At 34.5% G+C, this 26,552-nt stretch overlaps 2 protein-coding genes across 8 annotated transcripts in view; one reads left to right on the forward strand and one right to left on the reverse strand.

Annotated features, from left to right (window-relative positions):
- LOC149807457 (uncharacterized) overlaps nt 1-13,592 on the forward strand; it is a 39,628-nt gene extending 26,036 nt beyond the window's left edge. For 3 of the 5 annotated variants that reach the window (XR_016422682.1, XR_016422680.1, XR_016422676.1), the window contains 2 exons: nt 9,646-9,751; nt 13,271-13,592. Coding sequence is in view for 1 of the 5 variants with exons in the window: in XM_089966812.1 (XP_089822938.1) it covers nt 13,270-13,294 (25 nt within the window). In the remaining 4 variants the exon portion in view is untranslated. Of the gene's footprint in view, nt 1-9,645; nt 9,752-13,269 lie in introns of all 5 variants that reach the window. The other 2 variants (XR_016422683.1, XM_089966812.1) reach the window with 2 other exon arrangements.
- Nucleotides 1-26,552, reverse strand: part of LOC149807459 (THO complex subunit 1-like) — a 78,015-nt gene that overhangs the window by 3,630 nt on the left and 47,833 nt on the right. For 2 of the 3 annotated variants that reach the window (XM_089966760.1, XM_089966768.1), the window contains exons 16-20: nt 25,607-25,690; nt 21,365-21,512; nt 16,756-16,921; nt 5,454-5,501; nt 332-519 (exon numbers count right to left, since the gene is read on the reverse strand). In XM_089966760.1, coding sequence (XP_089822886.1) covers nt 332-519; nt 5,454-5,501; nt 16,756-16,921; nt 21,365-21,512; nt 25,607-25,690 — 634 coding nt within the window. The remainder of the gene's footprint in view (nt 1-331; nt 520-5,453; nt 5,502-16,755; nt 16,922-21,364; nt 21,513-25,606; nt 25,691-26,552) is intronic. The other variant, XM_089966777.1, reaches the window with a different exon arrangement.

Below are 26,552 nucleotides of genomic sequence, written 5' to 3' on the forward strand. Positions count from 1 at the left end.
GATACTGAAAATGTGGTTTAACAGCCATTACTTGTCTTTTACTTGCTGTTCTGTGTATTATGGTTATATAAATGTTTCAATAAAACGATAACTCACTGGCCAAAAATCTATTTGATATATGATATTCATTTACATTCATTCTGTTACATTATGTTATGTTAAATTATGATGTCATTTTTAGAAGTAAACACTTGCTAAATATGCTGATATACTGCTGACAAAGATTCAAATCTAGTTTAGTCTCCGAGATGGTGCTCAAGCCCAATGGTTTTAATACTTAAGACAAAGCTTCTATTTTCATCAACATCATCATCATTCAATACCAATTTACCTGCCATATAGTTACAACTTTGTTGGCACGCTGACTGTTTTCCTGGTTCTCACTCTCAAAGTAATCAATGTCATCCTCAGGGAATTTGAGCCTGACAGCTAATTTTCTCCAATCTTCACCCAGCATATCAGCCACAGCAGTGACATTGTTCCTAGTAATTGGGGATTCATCATCTGGGGCAGTTTTGTCTAAAATAAAGAATCCAAATGCATAACATTTTATATGACCTCATTTGTGTATGTGTTTTTGGATTTTTAGCGTAGCTTTAACAATCTGAGTCATATCGCTATGATGTCTGTAGTGTAGCAGTTTGTAGTGATGTCTAGCACTGGGGCAATATGCTGCAGACATGTGGCATCATGTCCCACTCAGGAAGATCTAACACTAACGTTTCACTGTTGAGTGCCAAGTGAGGCAGCTGCCTGTACCATTTTATAAGCCTTTTGTATGACTCATCCCGGGGTTTGAACCTGTGACCTCCCACATCCAAGGCAGATGCTTTAACCACTTAGGTCACCAGAACGGTCATATGTTCTCATTTTAATACATACCTGCCAACAGTTTTTACTTCAAGTAATTTTAAAATGCCATTTTTTTTAAACAGGTATAAATTAAGCCTTATTACTAATTGATTGGAAGATTATAGTTATTAGTGAATAAATAGAAAGACAGACACAAGCCCTCAAATCTGCAATTTTAACTTAGAACAGGGTTCCCATGCTTCTTTTAAACAAAAACTTAAGGCTTTTTACTGGTCAAATTGATTTTTTCAAGGATCACTTATGACTCTTAATGTATGGGATAAAAAAAACATGCATTTTTTAAATGAAAACTGTTTTTATTTGGAGATTTCCCATAACATCTGTAAGAATCATACGATCATGTAAGAAAAGTAAAGGTGTTATCACCAGAAACAAGCATAACTATTGAAATTCATAAAAAGTTGTATGTAACTCATTTTAATTTATAGAATAAAAACGTTAACTTTACTATGGTCAACCGTGCTCAAAGAAAATTTGTTTTAGACACAGACTCAAATTTAACAATCCCAGACCACATTTAAATGCCTCTGTCCAGTGTGGGTGGTAACGCTCTATTAACAAATCAACTGTGCATTCACAAGTGTGTGCTTTTTATTGTCTTTCAATTGATCTATTTCATTTCTAAAATCATAGGCCAATTAATAGTTATTACTGTAACAAGATTTAAATAACAAATAATAAAGAGAACTAATTGGAATGTTCAATTTAGCGTGTCGAATATATTATATACAGGTTGTGTTCCTATTTTGACAGACACAATGCACACAGGAATGACATATGTTGATATATTGTTTGCCATATGCTTCACAAAGTAAAACTCCATCAACCAAGAGATCTGAAACATGTTTTTGCTTGCTTTGCTTCCTAAATCACTTTCAAAAATGAATAAAACTTGAACACTATTTCTACAACTGAAACAATCATGCTTTCCATTTTATATATACAGCAAAATCAGACTTCAAAGAAACGTTGTCATTGTTCACAAATTTGTCACTAATCTTTAAAACAGATGGCTTAAACATTCTCATTCAAGGCAATATTTAATAACTATGTTCGTCTACCTGCACATAGCATCAGTTTGATTTACCTTTATTGGGTTTTTCCATTTCACGATCTTTATTACCTATGCAAATTAGCATAATGGGTTCACCCACAGCAGTCTTCAAACAATCACGCTAGTAATACATGAAATGGTGGTTTATACATGAACTTTTTGCCTTTTAATTGCCTCTATTTAAACTGTCCAAAGTATAGTTTCACATCAGCTCCAATCATGACTGATTACCATTAATGGCCATATACTGAAGTGGTTTTTTTTTAGTTCTGTTTTTGAAGATTACTGAAAATCATAAGTTTCAAAACATGACTGTGCAAGGGGTTTTGGGAGTACAAATCTTATTTTTAGCATGACCTGCCATGTTACAAAAAAACTGCCTCATTTCATCAGCACAAATGAAGTTTTCTTATGTAAATTAGATTTTTTGAACAAGCCCGATGGGCACCTCACTTACAATACAGGAGGGGCCCAATCTGAAATTTGAGCAGCCCCAGGCATCAGGCTATTGGATTTTTTTTAGCACTGTGCTTAAATGCTTGTGTTGGAATGAAAAACATCTTTTACGCATGGTTTCTTTAAATATGGACATAAAGCCCTTAAAGAGTACAGAAATATCACATCTCATGCAAGTTTAACTTAACGCAAATTTAACTATATGCATTATGTCCCAATACATGTATGCCATTATGTCATTTCACTGTATTGCATGTGCAAGGCAGAGCACACCACCTTGAACTGAAACACAGTCATAGTTCTTATACCCTCCCAGTGACCATCAGTTGCCATGTGTATCTCGTAGTGCAAGCATCTCACCTTGTTGATTTGATTCTAGTGTTTAAAGCAGTGTTACTTTTGTTCAACATGATGCTGAAATGTAAGCCAATCACATTTACTTCATTTGGTACTCAACCGAAGAAGCAGTGATTTGTGCAAACTCTGCAGGAAAAAGTGGTTGTTCTGAATTTGTTAAAAGAAGATATGTCAGTCTCAAATGTGGTGTGCAAATATGGCCACAACGAATCAAGCATCCATACCATCAAATTTCAAGGGAAAGGAAATTTGATGAGATTACACTGAGTGCATCCAAAAAGTGATGAGCCAAGTGCATGATAAAACTTTATTTAGAAAGCATTAAACTTTATGGTTTGGGGCTATGAACTCAAAGCCTGTGCCTATCAATGGGGCTATGAACTCAAAACCTGTGCCTATCAATGGCAGTGTTGCAAAAATAAGCTCTTAGCTTTCCTGCACAGTTCAAGCTTCATGCAAAAGAGGGAGTGGCTTCTGGTTCTAAGGAAAAATTATCCTTTTTACTACACTGTGACGAATTCAGATAATTTTGTAATGGATGTACTCTCATAGCAAATACATTTGTATCACAGGATATATACAAAACCATGTACAGTACGTTATTGTCGATTTATGACAATTTTAAGATTAAATATGTGAATTGGGGTTTACGCGCCACTTTTTGGAACATAAACCTTGTGTAAGATGCAACACTACTGTATATACTTTGGCATAAAAGAAAAGACTTTATTTTTTATAAAAATTGCACTTAATGCCTGGTTGGTGCTATAACATATACTTTTAATGTAATTTTGCTATGGACTGTATATTTAATGCAGTCATTAACAAGGACACCCAGAGCATGAGATTTTGCACTGAAAATCTTCCCAGTACTGAAGTTGGTACATTTCTAAGTACAGGGCCATTCTCCTAATATTAATTGGGGGCGACTGGCAACCCCGGAATTTTTATTTTGAAATATCCCAATTAAATGTTAGTAAATCTATTCTTGCAGAACCTTTAACTAATTCCATTGAGATTGGCATTGCTTTTAAGTGCAAAAAAATTATCATAAAACAGGGTCCAAGCCCCTTTACTCCAATATCCTCTCTCTAACAACAATAGGGCAATGTTGGTGAAAATAGGGAGAAGCAGGTATACAGAGTTTATAAATGTAGTTAAACTTTCCTTATATGCTTCCCTATAATGGTTGTATAAAATAAAACAGCATTCTCAAAAATGAATTACAGTTATAAAAAAGTCAGCAACCATTTAAATACCAGAAGTTTCCTTTTCATACATATATATTATCATATTAGTAACTGACCTGGATACAATAGATACATAAAGTCATAATTTGCTTCAGATCAGGAAAAACAAATTAAATGTTTCACTTGTTTTTCATGTTTGGCAGGAATTCTGTAGAAATGCTTTCTAGTATTTAGGATCATCAAATCAGCACCAACTATGGAACATTAAATGTCTTTTTTTATATTCTACATTCCTCTCTGAAGGGAAAATTACAAAAAGACAGTAACTGACTCTTTCCACTACTTTACTTTTAATGAACCAAATTATGTTTTTAGACATTCTGTTTCATACATTTTTCATTGTAAAGGAAATACAGGTTTCAACTATGTTTAGTGTTTTAGTTTGTTGACTTTTGTCTGCTAAGTAAATATTTTGCAATGATTCCAATTATTCAAACCAAAACTGAACTTTAATTTGATGGGGAAATAATTCTGTCAAATGATCACAGGTAACCTCTATATCAGTAGCACCTGTAATAAACATAATCATGTATGATGAAGCCTAAATATTTATCATATCTGATTAACAAACATAATAATTTCTTGCATATTGGGAATTGTATTTTAAAAATATTTTGGAAGCCATGACCATAACTTCTATCACTGCTGTTTAAGAAGGTAATTCCGCTACAAAACTTGATTACCAATATACAACAAATTTTGGTTTACACTATAAAGATTGTCTTTTAATATTAAATTTCTGTCATAAAGAGATATCAGGAGAATTACGAGTGATGAGGAAAAGGAAGTTAAAAACCATAAGACTGTGTTAAAAATTCCCAAAATTACTTGTTTCGCACTACAAATTCCCAATTCTTGGGAAGTGTCCTGAAACTTTCAGCGCTGGAATCATCCCTAAGTATTTAGCAAGGTCTGAAAGTAAAACTGACTGCAAACATGAACTGAGGAAGGTTACAAATTGTCAATGCTTTCCCAGTATGAACTATCAACTACTAAGTGAAGATTTTACACAATACATTTTCATTATTGTTACATACCAAAATGGAATGTGGGAATAAAAACTTTATTATTTTTCTCACTAGGATCATATGTTACAGCCATACTGATGCTAGACTGGTCTTCATAACTTTTACAGACAAAAAAATATACCAATATGGTGCAGACATTGAGCAACAAGTGTACTTGATGAATCCAACTGCCTAAGCACTTTAATTGACAATACAAATATGTTTGGGGCAAGCACCCAAATGATCCATACACAAATTGTATCTCAACTGACTGAAGAGTTCCCCAACCACTCAAACTTCCAGTAAAAACTTCATAATGTAACTTCTGAAATGTTCAGCTATGACCCAATTACATATTTATATGTGATCAAGTGGCAGATGAAATTCCTGTTTTTTTCCCCCCAACTTTGATTAATATTTGCAAAATTTAAGAGTTTTTCCCAGTCAGGAACAAACCTATTATTTCTCCTGACTTTTTCCTGACTTCCGGGAAGCGTGGGAACCCTGTTAAAAAAGAAAATGTAAGGATTGAAAAATGAACACAAAATAAAACAGAGAAAATCTAAAACAAGTGCAAAGTAAAATGAAAAGTGCAGAATGACAAATGATTAAATGATAATGAAATAATACTTTAAAGAAAAAAAATTCAACTCCATGCCAATATGCATGCTCAGAAACTGTGCTTTTTCCAAAATGGTAACAATGTCATTTTCATTTCTTCACAAGATCATAATATTTTGTAATGTAACTAATAAAAAACTGTGTGTTTCTGTCACCTTAACATTTCTGGAAATTTCTAAAATGCACAAACCAAACTTCAATGTAATTTAGCATCAATTAGCATGTGCAACTTTTGATGTTTTTGAAACACCTGGATTTTTTTAAACATTGGATGGATCCATATTTAATTATTTAAATTAAAAAAAAGTTCCCAAAAGCAAAAAATATGATCACCGTGGTTGTGCATGTGTGTGAGTGTGAGAGAGAGAGATGTTGACTGCCAATAAATATTAAGACATGATTAATATAATAGACAAAAAAATAAGAATCCAAAGGAGTAATAATCATTGGAATGAACGGAAAGAAATAGTGACTGAATATTCAGCCATAATGAGATGGTACATTATCATTAACCGACATAAAACCAGATATTACATCACTACAAATGTAACAAGCGTCTCTCTACTGGGAAAAATGTCCAGGAATTCAAGATAAGACCATTTCTTCCTTCTGAATGTAAAGTGTTGAAATTCTTCAGCGATTATAAGATTTTAAATTAGCTACTTTGGTGAACATAATGGTTGCCAGCATGGCCCAATTTTCATGGAAAATGTTTCAGTGAAAACTCTATGTCATAATGGTCATCCATTCTGGGGGAGTAGTGAAAACAAGATTTTGAAGACAGTTGTCATGGCAGCCATAATGAATGTGTGACTGGCATCATTTCATTATGACTTTGTGTAAACCCCATTGTAGTGATCACTCATTCAAGGGGATTAGTGACAACAAGAATTTTAAGACAGTTATCATGGCAGCCATTTTGGATAAACAGCCATTTTCATTCAGAACCAACTAAGTATCATAAGTGTGTGTGTGTGATTTTGATTTAAAATGTAGCTTTAACAATTCTTCAGCCATATTGCTACATTTTGTGAAGAGTGGCAGTTTATACTGATATTAAGCACTGGGGGCATCATGCTGCAGACATGTAGCATGATTTCCTACCCAGTCACATTATCCTCACATTAGGCCGACTAGTCCTATCACTAACCTCTTAATGCTGAATGCCAAGTGAGGTAGCTGTTAGTACTATTGTTATAAGTCTTTGATATGACTCGGCCAGGGTTTGAACCCGCGACCTCATGCATCCAAGGGGAACGCTCTAAACACTTAGGTCACCGGAGTGGTCTAGGTACGATAAGAAGTATACTGACGAAAATCCCATGTTGATGTGACAATCCATCTGGAGAGTATAACATATGTTCAAGATAAGGCTTACAAAATTTTCAAGATGGCTATTATGGTGACCATATTGGATGTCCAATCAGCACCATTTTCATTTAAGACCAACTAGACACCACAAGAAATATTGAAAACCGAATGTTGATATGACCATCCATGTAGGACTAGCAATAACAGTATTTTCAAGATGGCTAAAGTGGTGGTCATATTGGAAGTCAAATCAGTACCATTTCATTAAGGACCAACGAGACATGAAAAAATGTCATTTAGTGAAAAGCACATATTGATACATGTGTAACCATCTCATAAAGGAGGAGTAGCAAGAAGAAGATTTTCATGACAGCCAAGCAGCACCATTTTCATTTAGGGTCAACCAGACCATGGCATGAATGTGATGGTATAGTGTTTCAAGGCAATCCTACTTATTGTGCAGTATCCAGAAACATTCAGCAATCCTCAACTGCTCCCAATTTGAAAAATTCCAAATATATAAAACAAAATAGCAGACAAACAGAGGACAAACTAAATTTTCAGCAATAAGAATCTTATATTTGATCCTAAAGTTACAAGTTTACAAGCACTTATCACCATGATCACTAATCAGGGGCAGAAGCCCAATAAATTCCTTAGTTATTGATTTGTACACCCATGTGTATATCTGTTAGTAAGAGCCATTAATGATGCAGCAGCTGAAGAAAGAAACTGTACAGGTCTTTTCTTATGCTTATGAGTGTAACAGAAAAGAATGACAAAGTTAGTAGGTAACCATTCAAAGTCATCAGGGTAGTAGGTAGCACACAGCCATTAAATGTCATCAAAGTAGTATGCAGCCAATAAAAGTCATCAAGGTAGTATTCAACCATTAAAAGTCATCAAGGTAGTATGCAGCCATTAAAAGTCATCAAGGTAGTATGCAGCCATTAAAAGTCTTCAAGGTAGTATTCAACCATTAAAAGTCATCAATGTAGTATTCAACCATTATAAGTCTTCAAGGTAGTATTCAACCATTAAAAGTCATCAAGGTAGTATTCAACCATTAAAAGTCATCAAGGTAGAAATGAAGACATTCAAACTCATCAAGGTTGTAGGCAGCAATTAAAAATCATCAAGGTAGGATGTGAACATTCAAACTCATCAAGGTAGTAATATGTAGACATTAAAAATCACTGAGGCAGTATGCAGCAATTAAAAATCATCAAGGTAGTATGTAGACATTAAAAATCATTGAGGCAGTTTGCAGCAATTAAACATCATTGAGGTACTATCCAGCAATTAAAAATCATCGAGGAAGTATGCATCCATTTAAAAAAATCATCCAAGTAGTATGCAGCAAAAGAAAATTATCAAAACTTCAGATGTTTTGTTAACATGAGTGTCTGAGCATAATCTGATAGAAGCTAAATACTGATTTTGATAAGGATATTTCAGCAAAAGAATGATTTTTTATTACAACACAAAAGTTTTAAAATCTGGTGGTTAATTTCCCAATACACAGAGATATAAAATAAATGTTGGGGTTTGGACAGAGACAAGGAAATTACAGTCAAGGGGTTACAAGGCTTGCCTTGTGGGGAGACATATAATGTAACCCCACGACTGGGGTTTCCTTGTCTCGGTCCAAAATCAACACAGAATTTTTTCTCACCCAATATTTTCCTTTAAAGTAAAAAGAACTCTTCACTGGTGTAACGTAGTTCATGTGCAAATGTTTACATGCAGTTCATTAATACAAATATGTTAATCAGGGTTGTGTGATGTTCATCCGAAGTACACAGTTTATATGCACGAGCAAAGAAAAATAACAACATAAAACGTCGTAATGAAGATTAACATGTTGCATTAGATTATTCATGGGTAATTAGTGATTATCACTATCGTATATAGCTCTTCTTTTCCTTGGAGGAGGTAAAACTGTTTGTGACATACTTGTGTTGTCCTTAATATTGATTGTAAAATTACCCACGCATATAAAAGACCCTCCAAATACGGACCCTAGTGGATAACCATGTGCTAAACTTTCAAGTTCACAGATTCTTTGAAAATTTATTTTTCTGTCCTGTAAATATGGCAAGTGTTATGGTGAAATTTGCTTATGGAGTAATTTGTTGACAGATAAATGATTCCTTCTGGCTGGTAAGTGTATTATTTGTCATTAAATATTGTTGGAATATTTTTTATTCAACTGGGGCACAATGGAGATGTTTAACAAAATTAGAATAAAGCATGTTTGACACAACACATTTCTGGCCAAGTTTTCCGTAGTTAAAGAGGGTTGGGAGGTTATGAAGTGTATAGGTCTATAGTCTCTGTGCATGGATCACTGTTTTTTGTCATAGTTCATTTTGCACAGCATTGAGAATTTTATCCTATCTGTAGCACAGTCAATTATCAGGTCAGCATCATTAAATGTAGCTAATTTCTTTTACACGAAGTATTTAAAACTAATTAGGTAGCTTTAGCTACATTTAATGATGCTGACCTGAAAATGTGCTGAACTAGGTCTGCATACAGGATAAAATTGACCATGCTGTGTGAAATGAACTAGCATAATAACAAAAAGCTTGACATTGTATGCATGTGTCTTTGTCTCTCTCGAAATGTTTTTGTCTTGTGTGTTCTCAAAGATGGATTGACCTTAAGTTACTATGTTTTGTTATAATTTGTTGTTGTTGTTGTTTGATTTCAGAACAACTGTGTCAGGCAAAGCATAAGACAACAAGGGTTTCTTTTTTTAAAAATAGTTCTGAGCACATGGACACCTTGACTGAGATGACTAGACTGAGATAAGAAAAGTAAGTTTAGCAAAACAGCTCGATTTCTATGTCGCATGAAATAAAGGGCTCAGGCTATTAGTAGCTACATAAGCTGTCATAACAATGGCTGACTTTGCACAGGTAGTTATCTCTGAACGGTACTGGATTTCTGCGCATGAGTATGTATGTTTACAAAGAATACAAGGGAATCCAAATCCAAAAAAAGTGTCTGCATGCGTGTGTGTGTGGGGGTGTGTGTATGAGAGAGGGAGAGAAGAGATAATCAGTGATGTTAAATGCAGTTTCAATATATATTTACTTATTTATGTCTCCCATTTTTTTACTTAAAATTGTTAGTTGCAGAATCTCATAATATTAAAGCTGTTGATAGTCTAAGAAATTTTGCTTCTGTCGTTTAACAAATATGAAAACAGAAATGGAAATGCAACAATATAAAACAATGAGGATTCATCACAACCTCCCTAACACATGTAACCCAAGAATACATATGTCCAACACAGATCTTCCAAATATGAAAAGTTAAACTTCAGACTGTGATGGCTATTAATTCATTTTCCTCACATTAAGTACCATGAGTGGAAATTAAGTACCAAGAGTGAAAATAAAGTACCATGAGTGGAAATTAAGTACCAAGAGTGGAATCAAACACCATTAGTAGAAATTATGTACCATGAATGGATATTAAGTAAAAAAAGTAGAAATAAAGTACCATTAGTGGAAGTTAAGTACCAAGAGTGCAAATTGAGTACCAAGAGGTGGAAATTGAGAACCAAGATTGGAGTTTCACTGCAATCCACTGAATTCTGTCATGTATTGCATTAGGCTGTAAGTAATAACAGGCAATAACTCGTAACATTCTGTCATATATCATATTATGCCGTAATTAATAACAGGCAATAACTCATAACATTCTGCAATATATCATATTAGGCTGTAAGTAATAACAGGCAAGAACTCATAGCATTCTGTCATATATTACATTAGGCTGTAAGTAATAACAGGCAATAACTCATAATATTCGGTCATATATTGTATTATTCTGAAAGTAATAACAGGCAATAACTCCCAAAAATCAACAGAGCACAAAGACTTGTCAATCAGCACATCTTTATATGGCAACCACTGTGATCAGTATAAGTTTGCAAGAAAATCTGCATTCATCCTATCACCATCTCTTTTGCTAACACTGCATTCAGCTGCAGAACCTAAAAGAACAATAACCCTAACAAAACAGTGACATCAAAAATCAATAACTAATTGTTGTTGTAGTTGTTGTGGGGTTTAATGTCATTTTTCAGCACACGAATGGCTATACAGAGCGGCCAATATTAATGGTGGAGGAAGAACCAGGAAAGAACCACCAACCCAAAAGAAGCTACTGGCAAGCTTTCTCCCATACCCACATTGGCTGAATCCAAGTCTCGAACCCATGCAGACAGAGGTGAGATGGCAGTGATCCGTAACGGAGAGCGCTTTAGACCACTCGGTCACTCGGGGTCCCCAATAACTAAAAAATATTGTGACCTGAAAACTGAGACTAGTTGTATTCATAATATTCTGTCAAACACTACATGTGATTTATTAAGGGTATGGTACTAACAGAGATACATCATTCATCATTTGAATGATTTTAGCATAAACAATGCCAAAAAATAAACCCGTAGCACATGATTTTATCGAAGTATAAAATATAGGTCACAGTGACCAACATTTGTGGTGAAAGTCTACTACTTGTCACAGTAAATTCCTTCACAAAGTTTAATGATTCCAGGTATAAAGGTATGTATTATACAGTGCACACAAAACCTAAGGTACATCAAAAAAATGGACCAAGAATGGACATAGCACCCACCCCTAAGAGTTACTGCTAAAAAACTGATTCCAAACTGTTGCCTAGGCCCTAGGAAGAAATAAATGCTTAATAGTCAATAAGGAGACACACACACACACTTTTCTGTGTGGAGCTGGTGCCTGGGTGGTAAAATAGAGGTGAGCTCAAACGAACAATAACTTTACCAAAACATAATGCCCAAGGTGATTTGCTGACATGCACATCTACAGTTGATTAACATGTACCTAGTATCAAAGCAATCAAAAAAAGTCTGACACCAGTAATGCTCAGAAGTTTCTGGTAGACTAGAATAGACTAGTTCTGCTGGCATGTTTTTGTCTATACCATAAAGTTGGCTTGGGCAGAAGCAAATTAATTTGTTGATATGGACATCATCAGATAATGACCATCACAAGTTCTTGACAATCCACTGAAAACTGAGACCAGCTGCACTCACAAGAATGTCATACACTGCACTGGGCTGCAAGTCACAAAGGGCAATGTGAAGTGTCAAATTTTTAATTGCAGTGAACTTTAATGTTAAATGCATTGACTTTAAAATTTTATCGCATTTAAACCAGAAGTCCTTGTGAAAGGTCACTTTGACCATTCTTCGCTCATCTCCCCCACGTTAGTGTAAACTTCAAAAGGGCAGCATTCCAACTCAGTGAAATTGACTGGGGTACCTTAACATGGTCCTTAGAAAGTAAACATTTGAGCTACCAACCCTAACTGCTTGGTAGGAACCTATATCCACTTATCATTTTTTCAAAGGGAAATTTTTATGCTTGGTCAGTCACAGATTCTGAGCTGTCTAAAGCTGATGAAAGGAATTATTTCTTTGGGAAAAATTAGGGACTGCTGCAGATTGGGCAGAATAAACTAAGGCATACACTTTAGAACAATCTGACTTTAAAGTGATGATCTAGGTCGAAATCCTTTAGTCTGAACATTTCCTGGAAGGAGGAAGTGTAGTCGACTCTGGGGAGGCATAAAGAGATTAGTGCTTTCCTCGTTAAACAAGAAAGGGACCAGGTGGCCATCTTGTAAAAAGAAAGACAGGTTTTTGTGCTAGGATGCACAAGTTCTGAAAGAGAACAGCAATAAGATACGCAATATTAGTTTCACGTAATATTCTATTATTTGATTGTTTGTTTTATGCAAATGTGTTTGCTATGACTAGGTTTCCATATTATGTATCGTTTATTCAATTTATGGAAATGTGTTGATGCTAGAATTGTTATGCAATTTACCTTTTAATTATACAGTTATTAGTTCACCGGTAGAACTGACTGCATGCGATCCAAATGTTCATATGTGTAGGATTTCATAGGGTTATATGAAATAACTTCCTTTGTTTGTTAGGACAATACAGATTATCATGAGCTAACGATACTTACCTAATTATATCTGATTTTGTCATGTTTGAATAATCTTGTAGGTTAAGAATTGTTGTGAGTTACAATTTGTGAATCTCATGCAATAGTAATCGAACATGTAGTAGCATATGTAAAATAGTACAGTAATATTTGATAGATGCTCACGTGGTAATTTAAGACCTGCTGCTGGGAGGTCAATGTCCTAGTGTACTAAGTCAGAATTTACATAGTGTGTGGAGCCAACATGTTCTGAGTGATGTAAGTGAATTTTATGTACCTCTAGAGAGTGGAGTATACAGAATTATGAGGTAATTTTGTCCTTTAAAGAACAGCTTTCTGGGAGAGAGATGAGACCGACTGAAGACAGAAGTCCGAGGAAGAGAAGGATGAGGTCAGAATAAAAGGACTAGGAAGTCCATGAAGGGGGCAAAGCATAGAGCTTAGGAAGGATGAACTAGGAGACGTTGGTATACGGTCAAAGGGAAGAAAGGTGATGCACATCAATCGTGGACATTGCGCTCTTTTCACCTCTCATTATGATGATGAAATAAATACAAATTAGACACACCTGTTAAATTCTATTGACATAATCTAACTGGAATTGGAATTGCTGTTATTAATTTATTCTGAATAAATTTGTTATTTTCTTGTCAAAGGGGGCTCGTATTGCCTTATTTCTTCCCAGTATTCTCAATCAGTTCTCTGTTGAAATTCTATTCTTCTTTCACTCCCGCCGGGCTATAATGTCGAGGGAGGTCATCCTCTAGATAACACCAGTCAAACCCAATTAACCACCCCTCTTACTAAGACAGCAACTTTACCAAGTTTTGTGGTACCTTGTGTTTAGAAGTTAGTATTATTGAAGGAAGAACAGACATGATAATTATTATATAGCCACCTAAGGTATAAAAATCCCACTGCCTAAAGGTTTCCTCCCATCAAACGGTCAGTGTTTTGGTGGATACATGATCGAAAGACATGATCAGAACTGTCATTTCAAAATTCCACCATGCTATCATTCCACATGCTAATGTTTTTATGTGGGTTTTTATTCTTAAATCAAAATGAAATCTGTGCACAGCCCAGACAAAAAGATGCTGAAAGGTGTGACTTTCATCCAAGGGCAAGGCTTGAATTTAATTTGGTACATTAGTCATTTCCTTCCAAAACAGAGTGAATTACAACAACAAAAATTAATTTAAACATATTTTCCTCTGTGTTAATAAAAATGAGTGATCATAATGAAATCTTCGCTAGCCATGGTTCCGATATGAGAGCCTATCTACACCTTGGCAGATCGATCAGATATCTGAGTGTTTTGCACTAGTGACATCTATTGGATTTCATGAGTTTCCTTCCTTAGTATGTAATGCCTACTAGCCAATAGCATGTAAGTGGTGCACTGTACATTGGCTGAAAATGGTGGAGGCAACTGACTTCAAAAGGATATTTTATATGTTTAATATTTAAAGTCTGACTACATAGAAGAAAGATGCCACTGCAGGTGTATTTGAGGAAAGGATGTATTTGTACAAACATGTACTGGTGGTGGAAAATTGCTTATTTATGAGTCCATTCCAGTTTTGAACACAAATGGAAGAATGGCTTGATTTTTATTGAGTTTGGTGGTTTGCCATCGCATCCAATGAAATTCACAGACCCGAAACACTGAAATATCTGATCAATCTGTCAAGATGTAAATAGGTTAACATATCGGAACCACAGCTAGCGAAGATGTCATAGTGGATAATACCACAATGCATACTAACGTTGTCCTTAAGAGTACAATTTATGTAAATGTGGAAACATAAATACTTGCAGATAATATTCTAATTCAAAGTGTTGGATGAAAGTTGTTTGTCATCTCCCAAGCTTTTTATTAATTCAGCATGTTCATTTTCTATAATGAAATATGGGCAAGTCTTTTGTTTATTTGTCTGATTACATTATGTGTGTAAATATACTGTTTAAGTTATTGACTTGAAAACTGACGAAGATTGTGAACATCATTCGTCTTTCCTATCCCATCAAACCTGACAGAAAATATGACAGGTTTAAAGCAAGTAAGCACCTAAAGGTGATCTATTAAAATGATTTTAAAAATTGTAATGTTGACAGTTGCTGCAGCCATGTATGCCTGGGCAATCAAACTTATTAATGAGATAAAAGTGCCTTCATGGTCAAATATGGATGTTTGCTGCTTATTTTTATTGTATCCTGCCTGAAACCTACATATTCATTATTATACATTTCTATTTCATCATGAAAAACTGTTTAAAAGGATGACTCTCGCATGCATGTTTTACCTGCCCTTGCCCTGATATGTATACAGAAGTGAAATATCACCGGAACAAATAACTTGCTAACATATAATGTGGGAAATTTGTGATAGGCTATGAAATGAATAGCGATTTTGTGGCAATTTATGACATTTAAAAGACTGCTGCTACACCGAGGGTCATCAACAGATTCAGAGGTAAAAAAGAAAACAACTAAAGAAAATCATTGAAAAGAATTATGAAAGTACTGAGCATTTAAACAAAGAAGTATGGTCTCTGTGTATTTTCAAACTTTATATTATGTTTGTATTTACAGCTGTAATACATAAATGCAGAAGAGCCCCATTTTTAGTTAAATTTATCTACAAATTTGAAAATAAACCAATTATTTTAATGAAACATGGGGGATCCAGACCCCTTTAAAGTTGGCCCTTTTTCACCTAACTTAATATCTGATTGTTTGATATTTGCTGCTCATATTTCTCCATCTTAAATCTATAAAGCAAATGTTTAAAGAGGATATGTGACTTCAGTTTAAATTTTTTTATTAAAGTGGATAACTCATTTTGCAATAATCTTTTTTGTCTTCCTCTCTCGATCTTTCTTTCTATTGCTTGCGCATTCACTCATATTTCTCTGATGAATGCTTAAATGACATGTCTAAATCCTTTTTTCCAAAACTGAGCATTTTTTAAGATAAGATTGCTTGTAATATCCTTAGAGAAAATATAATTAGGGCCTACATGGAACCTCTTCATAGTACTTCATGGTTTGATGCAATATTAATAATTTGATACTCACTTTCTGAATCACTCTTTTAGATCAGAAAACAGTAGTGTTCAATTGATCAATTAAAATGAGTTGACCTGACGCCATCTGGAGCCACTATCTTTTATGCAAATAGGATTTGCATGGCTTTTAACTTTTCTTTTATTCCAACCCTTCTTTTCTTTTATTTGATACAAATAACATAATAACATGATAATACAAAGCAGGTCTGCTTTTAATTCAGTGCAACAATACAATAAATACTTCTACAAGTCAAATATCAAAACATGATCAGCACTTAATTGCTGTTACAGTAAACTGACACATTTCACATTTGAATATATGAGGGCACATTGCATTTATGATGATTATCATACATAAACCAAAAAAAAAAACCCCACATTTCACTTGACAAAAATTGTTTAATTGGTATTTATTTATTAAAGTGCTGCCTCCAGTATGAGTTAGTGACACTGTCATTGATTGAAATTTTGTTGAATATTGTTATTTTTGGTGTACTAAGCATGTCATTTGGAAAGAAAATGTAACAGAATATATGACTTCTTACTGAATGTCAAGAATTTCTTAATGTTGATTTAATTCCAGGTAGTATTAAATGATGATAAAATGAATGATATATCAAGGTTTCAAATACCAATTTGATTTTGATTTTGTTGTCCTGACCTTGCATTTTAAGCAGGTTCATGCATTATTAGGGTGCAAGTTATCAAGGTAGTGTTGTACCAAGACTTCAAATTCACTTACTTTGTTCTTTATTCTGCTTCTCCTCTTCCTCAACCACCTCTTCCTCCTCTTCCTGTGCCTCCTTTATATCCTCCTCCTCACCGACCTCTGTCTTCATTTCCTCTCCAGCCTGGGTCTCTGCAGAAGACTGGGCATTCTCTGATGACTGCATCTCTGAGGAATGGATCTGGACAGAGACAATAAATGGAAAACACATACGATGAACATGAATACATTCATCTGAATTCAACATCTCCACCACAACTTGATGCCTTAACCAGTATGCCTCTAATAAGTCATGGTATGCCTCTAATTAGTCACAGTATGCCTCTAATTAGTCACAGTATGCTGCTAATAAATCAAAGTATGCCTCTAATTAGTCACAGTATGCCTCTAATTAGTCACAGTATGCTGCTAATAAATCAAAGTATGCCTCTAATAAGTCATGGTATACCTCTAATTAGTCACATTATGCCTCTAATTAATTAGTTACATTATGCCTCTAATTAGTCACAGTACGCCTCTAATAAATCAAAGTATGCCTCTAATAAGTCACAGTATACCTCTAATTAGTCACAGTATGCCTTTAATTATTCTGAGTATGCATCTAATACGTCACAGTAATGCTCTAATTAGTTACAGTATGCCTCTAATTTGTCAAAATACCCCTTTAATAATTCATATAATAAACAAACTAGTTCTAATCTTGATTTAAAATTTTCCAAGTTAAAATGAAAGGCAGAAATAAACACAAATTCACTGTTGCACATAGACTCCATCAGACGGGGAACAGAAGGATCCATCCTCCAAATCTGAGGTCACATATTTAAAAATCGGAGGGAAATAGTAGATAATACTTGATGCAAATGCACTATTAAAGCAAAAAAATGAGATGTTATTTTGCTTTCAAAGTTTTGTCACAATAACTTTGTCATCTGCACTGTTCTATATTTTCCTGGAACATTTACATTATTGTGAGAAATATTTTATCAAGTACTCAAGTAACTCATGAAAACATTAACATATCTGAAGACCTAGTTCATCCCAAAATTATCTGCACTTTGGAATTTTCCATTATAGCTCTTGCTCTCATTTCAATTTAGTGTTCATTCATTATCAATCAGCATTTATTATAATAATTCCCACTTCTGTCTGAATTGCTTTTCTTTAAAATTATTAATTCATTGATTAAATGAAAAATTATTTATTAGCATATCTTTTCTCCCTTTATTATTATTTCAGCCTTCAAATAAAGTAAATCTTCATCACTGGATGTGCCTTCAACCTCAAAAATACACTAAAAAAGTAGTCGTTAAAGACTTTACATTTTAGCTCCATAAACTAATATAAGCCTTGAATGTTTCTGATAAGCAGATTCCACTTGAACTGAAATTCCAGTAAACATCTTGTTTACCACTTAAAATCAGGATAAATGTCGGGTATGCAAAAACTCTATCCACAACCCTCAATCACATACAAACGTTAAGCACACAATATAAATTCAATTTACGTAACACTTTTCTGCAAGTAATGACTTTCCTGGTACACAAGACGTCGCTATAATTGTAAACTCTTCACCTGCTAAAGCAGAAATTGTCTATACCAGTGACATTGTTAAGTCCATTCCAGTTATGCAACAATGATGGTTCACAGTAACTCGAAGTTTTGAGAGCTGTTAGAAAGTTTGGGTTTAACTTGGATCTAATCTGATTTCATATGAAAATGTCTCTGACAGCAACATACTGGAGTATTCTGATAGAATTTTGAGTTCAAATAATAAATCATTTAGAGTCGTTGTGAAAAGTGCTAGCTTCTTAGTATTGCCCAAACTCAACAGCCTTACAAACTTGTGCATTATTTACCTAAACAATCTGAATTCATCTTCACTCTTTTTTAAACTATGCATAGTTTTGAGTGGTTCTTCCATTTCATATTTGTAACTGTTGAAAAATAACCTTATGGCAACCCACAGAAAATAGATTGGCTGTGAAATCACAAATATATTCATCACGTCAACATGAATGCTTGATATGAATCAGCCTTATCTTTAAAGTGGCTCAGTAGATCTGAATACTATGTGTGTGTATGACAAAGATTTTTAACATAACTTTAACAATTTCTCAGTCATATCACTATGATGTCTGCAGTGTGCCAGTTTATAGTGATGTCTAGCACTGGGGCATCATGCCGCAGACATGTAGCATGATGTCCCACCCAGTCACATTATCCTGACACCAGGTTGAACAGTCTAACACTAACCTCTTAGTGCTGAGCACCTAGCAAGGCAGCTGTTAGTACCAGTTTCATAAGTCTTTGGTATGACTCGGCTGGGGTTCGAACCCACAACCTCCTGCATCTGAGGCAGATGCTCGAACCACTGGAGTAGTTGATCTGAATAAAATCTGGTACCATATAATCTCACTTTTATGTCCCAGTACAAACAATACAAACCATAACTTGCTGCTGCATAATATGGAGGCAGATCAGGGTCTATCTTATCTGTCCTACAGATTATTCCTATCAAACTGAACAGACCCATATCTGCCAGTTCATTGTTTGCAGTTGGACTCAAGTTTTAAGTTTACAAAATGTACTATAGTAGGAACTTGGACAGGTGGACTGAAAACCGAAATTGCCACTTTATTCAATATCTGTGTACAGCTAAATGGACTGTACCTTATAGCTTAAGAAGAAATAATAGTGAAGTAGTCTATACAAAATATTTATTAAACAACTATTATACAGTTATTAAACAGTACATATTTATATATCTTTGGCATTCCTTGAGTCTCACTCTGTACTGCATAAGGTTTTTATGTGGTATGCTGGTAGAGAAGCATGCAGTATCTATAAGGCAGAATTGTCAGTACTAAATGACAGAATTGTCAAGGCTGAATAGCTGACATACAATAGAGGCAGGATGGCCACTGCTACTGAATGAGAGAACTGTCAAGGTCAAATAGCTGACATACACTTTCAATGAGGCAAAATCACTGGTATGACGAGGCAGAATTGCCAATGTTTGAAGAAGATGCACCAGTATGATGGACTGACATAACTGTTAAGGCAGATTTGCTACTGTATTGGGGCAGAGTCACCATAAATTGTTATGGCTGTAATTTGAATGGATGGAAACAGAATGCCCAAATGATGCTGCATGCTGAGAGGGAATAAGTGAATTATTATGCAGTGCAGAGCCCCCAAAGAATGGACTTGCATGTATCCACAGTTCTATTAATATCAGCATGACAAAGACAAACACCATAAGCAAACCTGGAAAGATGAAACAGTAACATGTTAAGATATAAACATGAACAATTGTGAATCACATGAAATTGTTAGTATTATTAACAATGTTCACTCTGCAAAGGTCAAGGCTAACTTATTTCCTTGTGTGGGTCAAAACAAGATGTTAAACACTGTATAAATACATAGCAGTTTGAAGCAATGATGTGATGTAATAATCTGCAAGTGAGTTATCAATCAAAGCAATGCAGCCAAGCATGCATGTTCTGAACTGTAAATGATGCTCACAAGACATCTATTTCAAGGTTTTGGATGATAGTATACAGTCACAAATTTATAAACAAAAAATAGAAAATGGGCTATTGTTTTTCCTCTAAAAGAAGAAATATGAAGGAAATAGATCAAACAATTATACAGTGCAAAACTTGGAAATATAATGAATAGCTTTCCAAGTAGGCATTACTGCTCATTCTAGTGTATTTTTCCAAGTAGGCATTACTGCTCATTCTAGTGTATTTTTCCAAGTAGGCATTACTGCTCATTCTAGTGCATTTTTCCAAGCATATTACAAGCAATCAAATCCACATATTAAATCCTTTTAAGTTTGGTATAAAGGATTTAGAGATATCATTTAATCAACCATTGGGGTAAATAAGTGGGTGAAAAGAAAAAAACAATTTGAACTGTAAACACACATCTTCATTAAAACAATGCAAAATATCAAGTAAAACATGGCAAAATATTATGTTAGTGGGCTTACATTTAAATGTGCTTTATCGTAAATGTGCCATTTTATGGAACTGTAGCTGCTATTCAAAGAGAGTTACTGAAGATAATTTTGAACAAAAATGTGAATCTGATGCTTTTATTTTCCAAATTTTTCCAATAATTGTCTGTATTGGTTTTTTTCTTTTCTTGATGCAACAATGACAATATAATCTGCAGAATTAACAAGTCATTTCAATTTCTTTAATTTCCAAAGGATCGCTGTTGATTTCATAACCTAATGCAATTTCCTCATACATAATCTCTGTGTCAGCAAGTTCTTTGTTCCAAGTGAAATGTCACTTCTGCATACATACCAGGAACAAAAGAAAACCTGTAAAAACATTCGCTAGGGTCCTACTCTTTAAATGCAATAATTTGTAAATGATGCTAAATAATGTTAAAATAATGAATATGTAATTTTCAGGTATAGACCTTTAAGAAGAAACCTAAATATTTTACCTCTAATTTCTTTAAATAGAATTTCTAAACTTAGGATGGAAAGTTTGGATTTTTGCAAAGCTGGTCTGGTCATCTTGACAGTGAACATCTTATATCTGTGGCAATGGTTCAGTAATATAAATAAATTCAATCACAGAAGATATCTGTGTATACCTACCGGCATTTCTTTAGCAAGTTTATTCAGCATTTGGTTGAGATATATGTTGAGAGGTTGAGCAGGATTGTTGGAATGATTGAAGAAATGTGGACTTCTCCTAGCAAGTAAACGCAGTGACTTCCACTGGTAAATCTGGTCATTTGTCAGTCTGAAATGCAAATAATAGCACACAGTTCCAGAAAAGTAATTTTGTAATTAAGTAGGTTTGCTTCTGCAAAAATCAGTGCTTATTGAACAGCTGTCATCATTAGCTTATAATATTTTACCAAGGTATACTGTAGCGCTATGAACTTTGGGGAGAGTTCAGAAAGAAATTATATGGTTGCAACTCTGGTCTCTTATTAAATGAAAAGAAAGAACATTTTCTTGCAACACATTCTGTGTAAGAAAACAATAATGTCAACATAATGTCAGTGCACAAAACCTTGGGAAATCTTGACGATTTAAGACCCGTCATAAACTGGCCATGCATGATTGTTGTTGCAGAAATCTCAATAACTGTGTCATACTGAAAAAAAATTCACTCGCCAACATGGTCTTTCATTGTGTATTTCATGGGAGGAGTCAATGATCTTCACCAATCAACTGTGGTGAATTTTTCAATATTCTTTCAGCTATTATTAGTGACAGAATACTTTAAAAAGTCCCAACTGCCTTGGGAGAGAGGACTAAGGGAGTAAACCTTGACAAGATAATTTAGAGTGGAGACCCTAAGGTTGTCTGATGACAATTTAGACACCTTGCAGGCAACTCCAGCAGCTGAAATGGTTCTGAACTGCACTGGTTCCCCCTTTCCTTTGGACTCCACCAGTGATGCCAAGTGGGAGGCAACTTGGGCAACTCAGGATCTCCATATTAACTTGCCCATGACAGGTCAGTCTAGCATTGTTTCACAGTAGCGGTGTGCAGCATTACCGGTATACTGGTTTACCGTAGTTTTCTAGTGGTACAGAGCACAGTACTTTTTCACTGCACCAGTATGCCAGTAGATTCCAGAGGAATCTTGTTATTACTTTAATAATATTAACAGCATGTTTTCATTATTAATGACAAAATAGTAAAAAAATATTACCCACTTTTTAAACAGTTGTATCTATTGTATGTCACAATTCAATGGTGAATATTACAAATATAATTATATTTATGATCCTTTATAAACATATCCAACATGTGTCAAATATGCCAATGCAGTGTCCCAATGGACAGTCGTGATGGATATTCGGGCAAAATCCAACTTTCCTAAAAGTTCGAATTATAAAAACAAAAACAAACCCCTCCAAAATATGTCATGTTTTAGTCATTTACTTGCATATGTGAATGAAGTAAGTATATGTATTCTTATGTAAGACTGCAAATCATCCTACAATTTTTAGAAGTGCACTTGTTTTCTGTCTGAACTTGACGTAGTTTCTGCAATCTATTAAATATTTTCTCATTTGCTGAGGTGTGTTTTATGTTTACTGGCTCCCTCTTATAAATATCATGCCTGGGTGTTAGCATCCCACTCAATATTTTGCTGCCTATTATATCAATAGTGCAGCTAGAACACTGTAGGTTTCAGTATTAACACTTCCTTTTATTATCAATAGTCTCTCTAATATCCACGCTGTCAGGTACAGTTAAGCTTAATCATCCCACTGCGATATCCATACTAGGGTCACAATGACTCTAAATATTGTAATGACCCTGGCCAGAGAGTCACAATGACTCTAAATATTGTAATGACCCTGGCCAGAGAGTCACAATGACTGATTCTATTTTCGGTCTTTTGATTTTATCAATTTTATTTTTTTAAATATGATACATGCTGTTCTGGTGACCTAAGTGGTTAGAGCATCTACCTTAGATGTGGAAGGTTATGGGTTTGAACCCTAGCTGAGTCATACCAAAGACATATTAAAAAAATGGTACCAGCATTCACATTATGCTGACACCAGGCCAGCCAGTCGTAACACTAACCTCTTAATGCTACTACCCATGACCTCCCGAATCCAAGATGGATGATGTAACCACCAGAGTGATCAAGATGAGGGTCAAAAGTTAATTTCCATTCAAAGTTTAAAACAAGGTCAGGTCTCTTACTAAAATTTTAGCATATAACATGACAAATACCAGTAATTTCCAAGGGGAAAAACAATGACCTGAACTCAAGTCCAAGTAAACATGTTTACCTACAACTGATAATTATCTTAAAAATATAATCTTCAATCATAGACAACAATTAGCTATGTAATATGTTTACAAACTGACCCTTACAATGTACAGTTATGGACAAAGGTCAATCAATCAATACAAATTAAATATACATGCCAATAAGAATATAGGAAAGTTGTTCAGATTCCTATTAGAAATTGAACACAAATTTTTCCTTGCAAAGTAATTACATCTATAACTTTGTTTTGACTGGCATGTGATACAAGACAGAATAGAACATGCCTAGCGATGATCATTTGTGAAATTTTGGAGTATTTAACTGTTTTTAAACAAGGATAGTTTAACTTAGCCAAAGGTTCAATCAATCCAAAACTGATGGAAGTTTACAGAATGCTCTTGTGTTATTCCAAGTTATATATCTATACCCAAGCAAGGATGACTGCACAAAAGACTATGGAAAAAAATACTCCACCATTACTACTGAATGAGCATTTAAAAATTCATCAAATTTGCAAAGGTTGAAATTAATTCCTTGCATCAAGTACACACACAGGTGTTATGGGGAGTGAATTTCATCATTATGACACAGTTATTGTGATCACATCAGTTTTCTGCAAGAGAAAGTCTGTATGCCGAATTTATGGCAGGTTGGAAATCACTTAAGATTTGCGAAGGTCTCTTATACTTTTAAATGACAGCCATTTTCTTCATACTGTAATTATTAAAACTGCGTACAAAGTTTTCTTTCCTTTGTTGCAACTGCATCACTTTCCTATGTCACACCTATGTACAAAGTGATGTCATATTGATGATGTCAACATAATTGTCACATTATTCTTAGCTGTGGATTGATTTGTTTTAAAAAGTGAAGAACCTTAAACAATCATGTTTTTTTTCTTGCCTATATCACTGTAATATCTTTGCAGGAGTCCATCTTATAGACTTAAAGGATTAGTTTTATGAATTAATTATTTCTGAACAACATTTCTAAACAAAGGTTTCAAACATTTACAATAATATTTACTGCATGTTTTCTGTTTTTCAACCTGAACTGGTATAACTATTATAACCATAACATAGTCTCCAGAAACTGCATTATTGTTAAATGAAAAAAAGTAACATTAGATGCTGATTGCTGAACTATGAGAGAAAAAAATCAGCATTAATCCTCTCCTGCTTGTATGCATAATGGATTGCTAAAAAATGATATCACATGACATCCAGCCTGAATACAGGAAATCACAAACAGCACTTGTCGACTTCCTGCTGAAATGTAAACAAGAGCACCAGGAATGACACATTATTCACCTGATATTTTTATGCAGAAACCATTTATTTTCTTTTAGTCAGACAGACCTTGACCATTGCCCTTTGATCCCTAAAGTGACAGGCTGATGGAGAACTCCATTTATTGTGTGGAAACCATTTATAATTTCTTTCAGAGCTACCTTGACCTTTTGAGCTCAAACCAGTCTGGTTCTTCCTTATCCCAAATGCACGCCATTCACAAAATCTGGTAACTGATGATGCTGGAGAACACAAGTTATCATGTGGAAACAAATTTTCTTTCGTCAATCACAGTGACCTTCTTTTGTCAGTCAGTAAGCTGGTGGAGAACTCAAGTTATAATGAAGAAACTGTGTCCCTCGTTTTTGTTACAATGACCTTGACCGTTAACCTTTAATCCCAAAACAGATAGGGTTCACCCTTTCCCTAAAAGTTTAAGCTATACACAAAGTTTGGAAACTGTGGATGATGGACGACTAATGTTACTGTGTGGAAATCAAATTCCTAACAAACAGGCAGGCATATCAAAATGTGATGCTTAAACAGTTACATCTCTGAAACCTGACTTGATCCAATGAAGGTTTTTGCTCTCCTATCATAAAGATGAGTTTTTCTGATAACCAACAAACAAACATTTCATAGAAAGAATATTTGTTTGGACATCACTAGTTGGGAATTTTGGTCCCATTCTGACTTTTGACAATTCATGTCAGTCATCTTTTGTTTCTGAATAAATTCCTGACAAGAGTTAATTTCATTGGTTTGGAAAATCTCCGATTACAATATGAATGGAATACTCACTTGTACTCTTCCTCAACCATTGCCTCTGGGTCTGCCTGTTCTACTGCTTCTGTGAAGAATTCCTCAAGGCTTGGCAAAAATAACCTACAAAATGTATTTGTACGTTTATTTAATGTCCTTACATTACACTATATATTTTGTCAATATCTGATCTGTACTTTATGAGGACCTGTTAGAGGTATGGAGAACACAAAAAGGCCATTTTGAAGAGGCAAATGGAGTAAAGTGCCTTTCCCATGGACACCATATTAATCAACATAGACTGATTTGATGGCAGAATCCAACACCTAACAACTGAGCCATTGTGACTCCTTATTTGAAAGAGAGGGAACCAGTCTTGTTTTTCAGGGACATTTTGCCCTGGAGAATAACAATCAGTCTAAAGATATTGGCTAAATGAGGAGATTTTTTATTTTCATAATATATTGTAAGCATATGATATCCTCTTCTACATGCCATTAGAAAAACAAACATTTATTTGAAAATTGAGAGAAAAATATAGAATGATTAAATGTCATTAGAGTCTATTCTGCTGGCAAACTTAAAGTGCTGATTTGACAATATTTCACTTCACAAACATTTACCTCAAAAAGCAAATGCGGTGCTTATGGATTCCATCTCAAAAGAAGTTATGCCAAAAATAGATATCAAACAGTGTATAAAGTTGTTATATGAAATCCTGTGTTCAGAGTATATTTATTATGCATTTGTTAATATTATGGCCTCTGAAAATTTAATTAGTGGTTAGTCTCTTCATTTCTGCTTCCATTTTTCAGCTACATAGCATCTGCTTGTTTGTTCACACAGTAACATTTTACATAGAAAAATACATCATATATACCAGTCTAGATGATGTAGGGCTTTCCTTATCAGCAGGAAGCATGGCAATTTACCTGGCTACTATTACATTACCAAACCCCCTGCCTTCTTTGGCAACTCACTCTTC

The sequence above is a fragment of the Sinohyriopsis cumingii genome, chromosome 1, assembly GCF_028554795.1.
Source record: "Sinohyriopsis cumingii isolate HCF-2022 chromosome 1, ASM2855479v2, whole genome shotgun sequence".
NCBI classification, from domain to species: Eukaryota; Metazoa; Mollusca; class Bivalvia; order Unionida; family Unionidae; genus Sinohyriopsis; species Sinohyriopsis cumingii.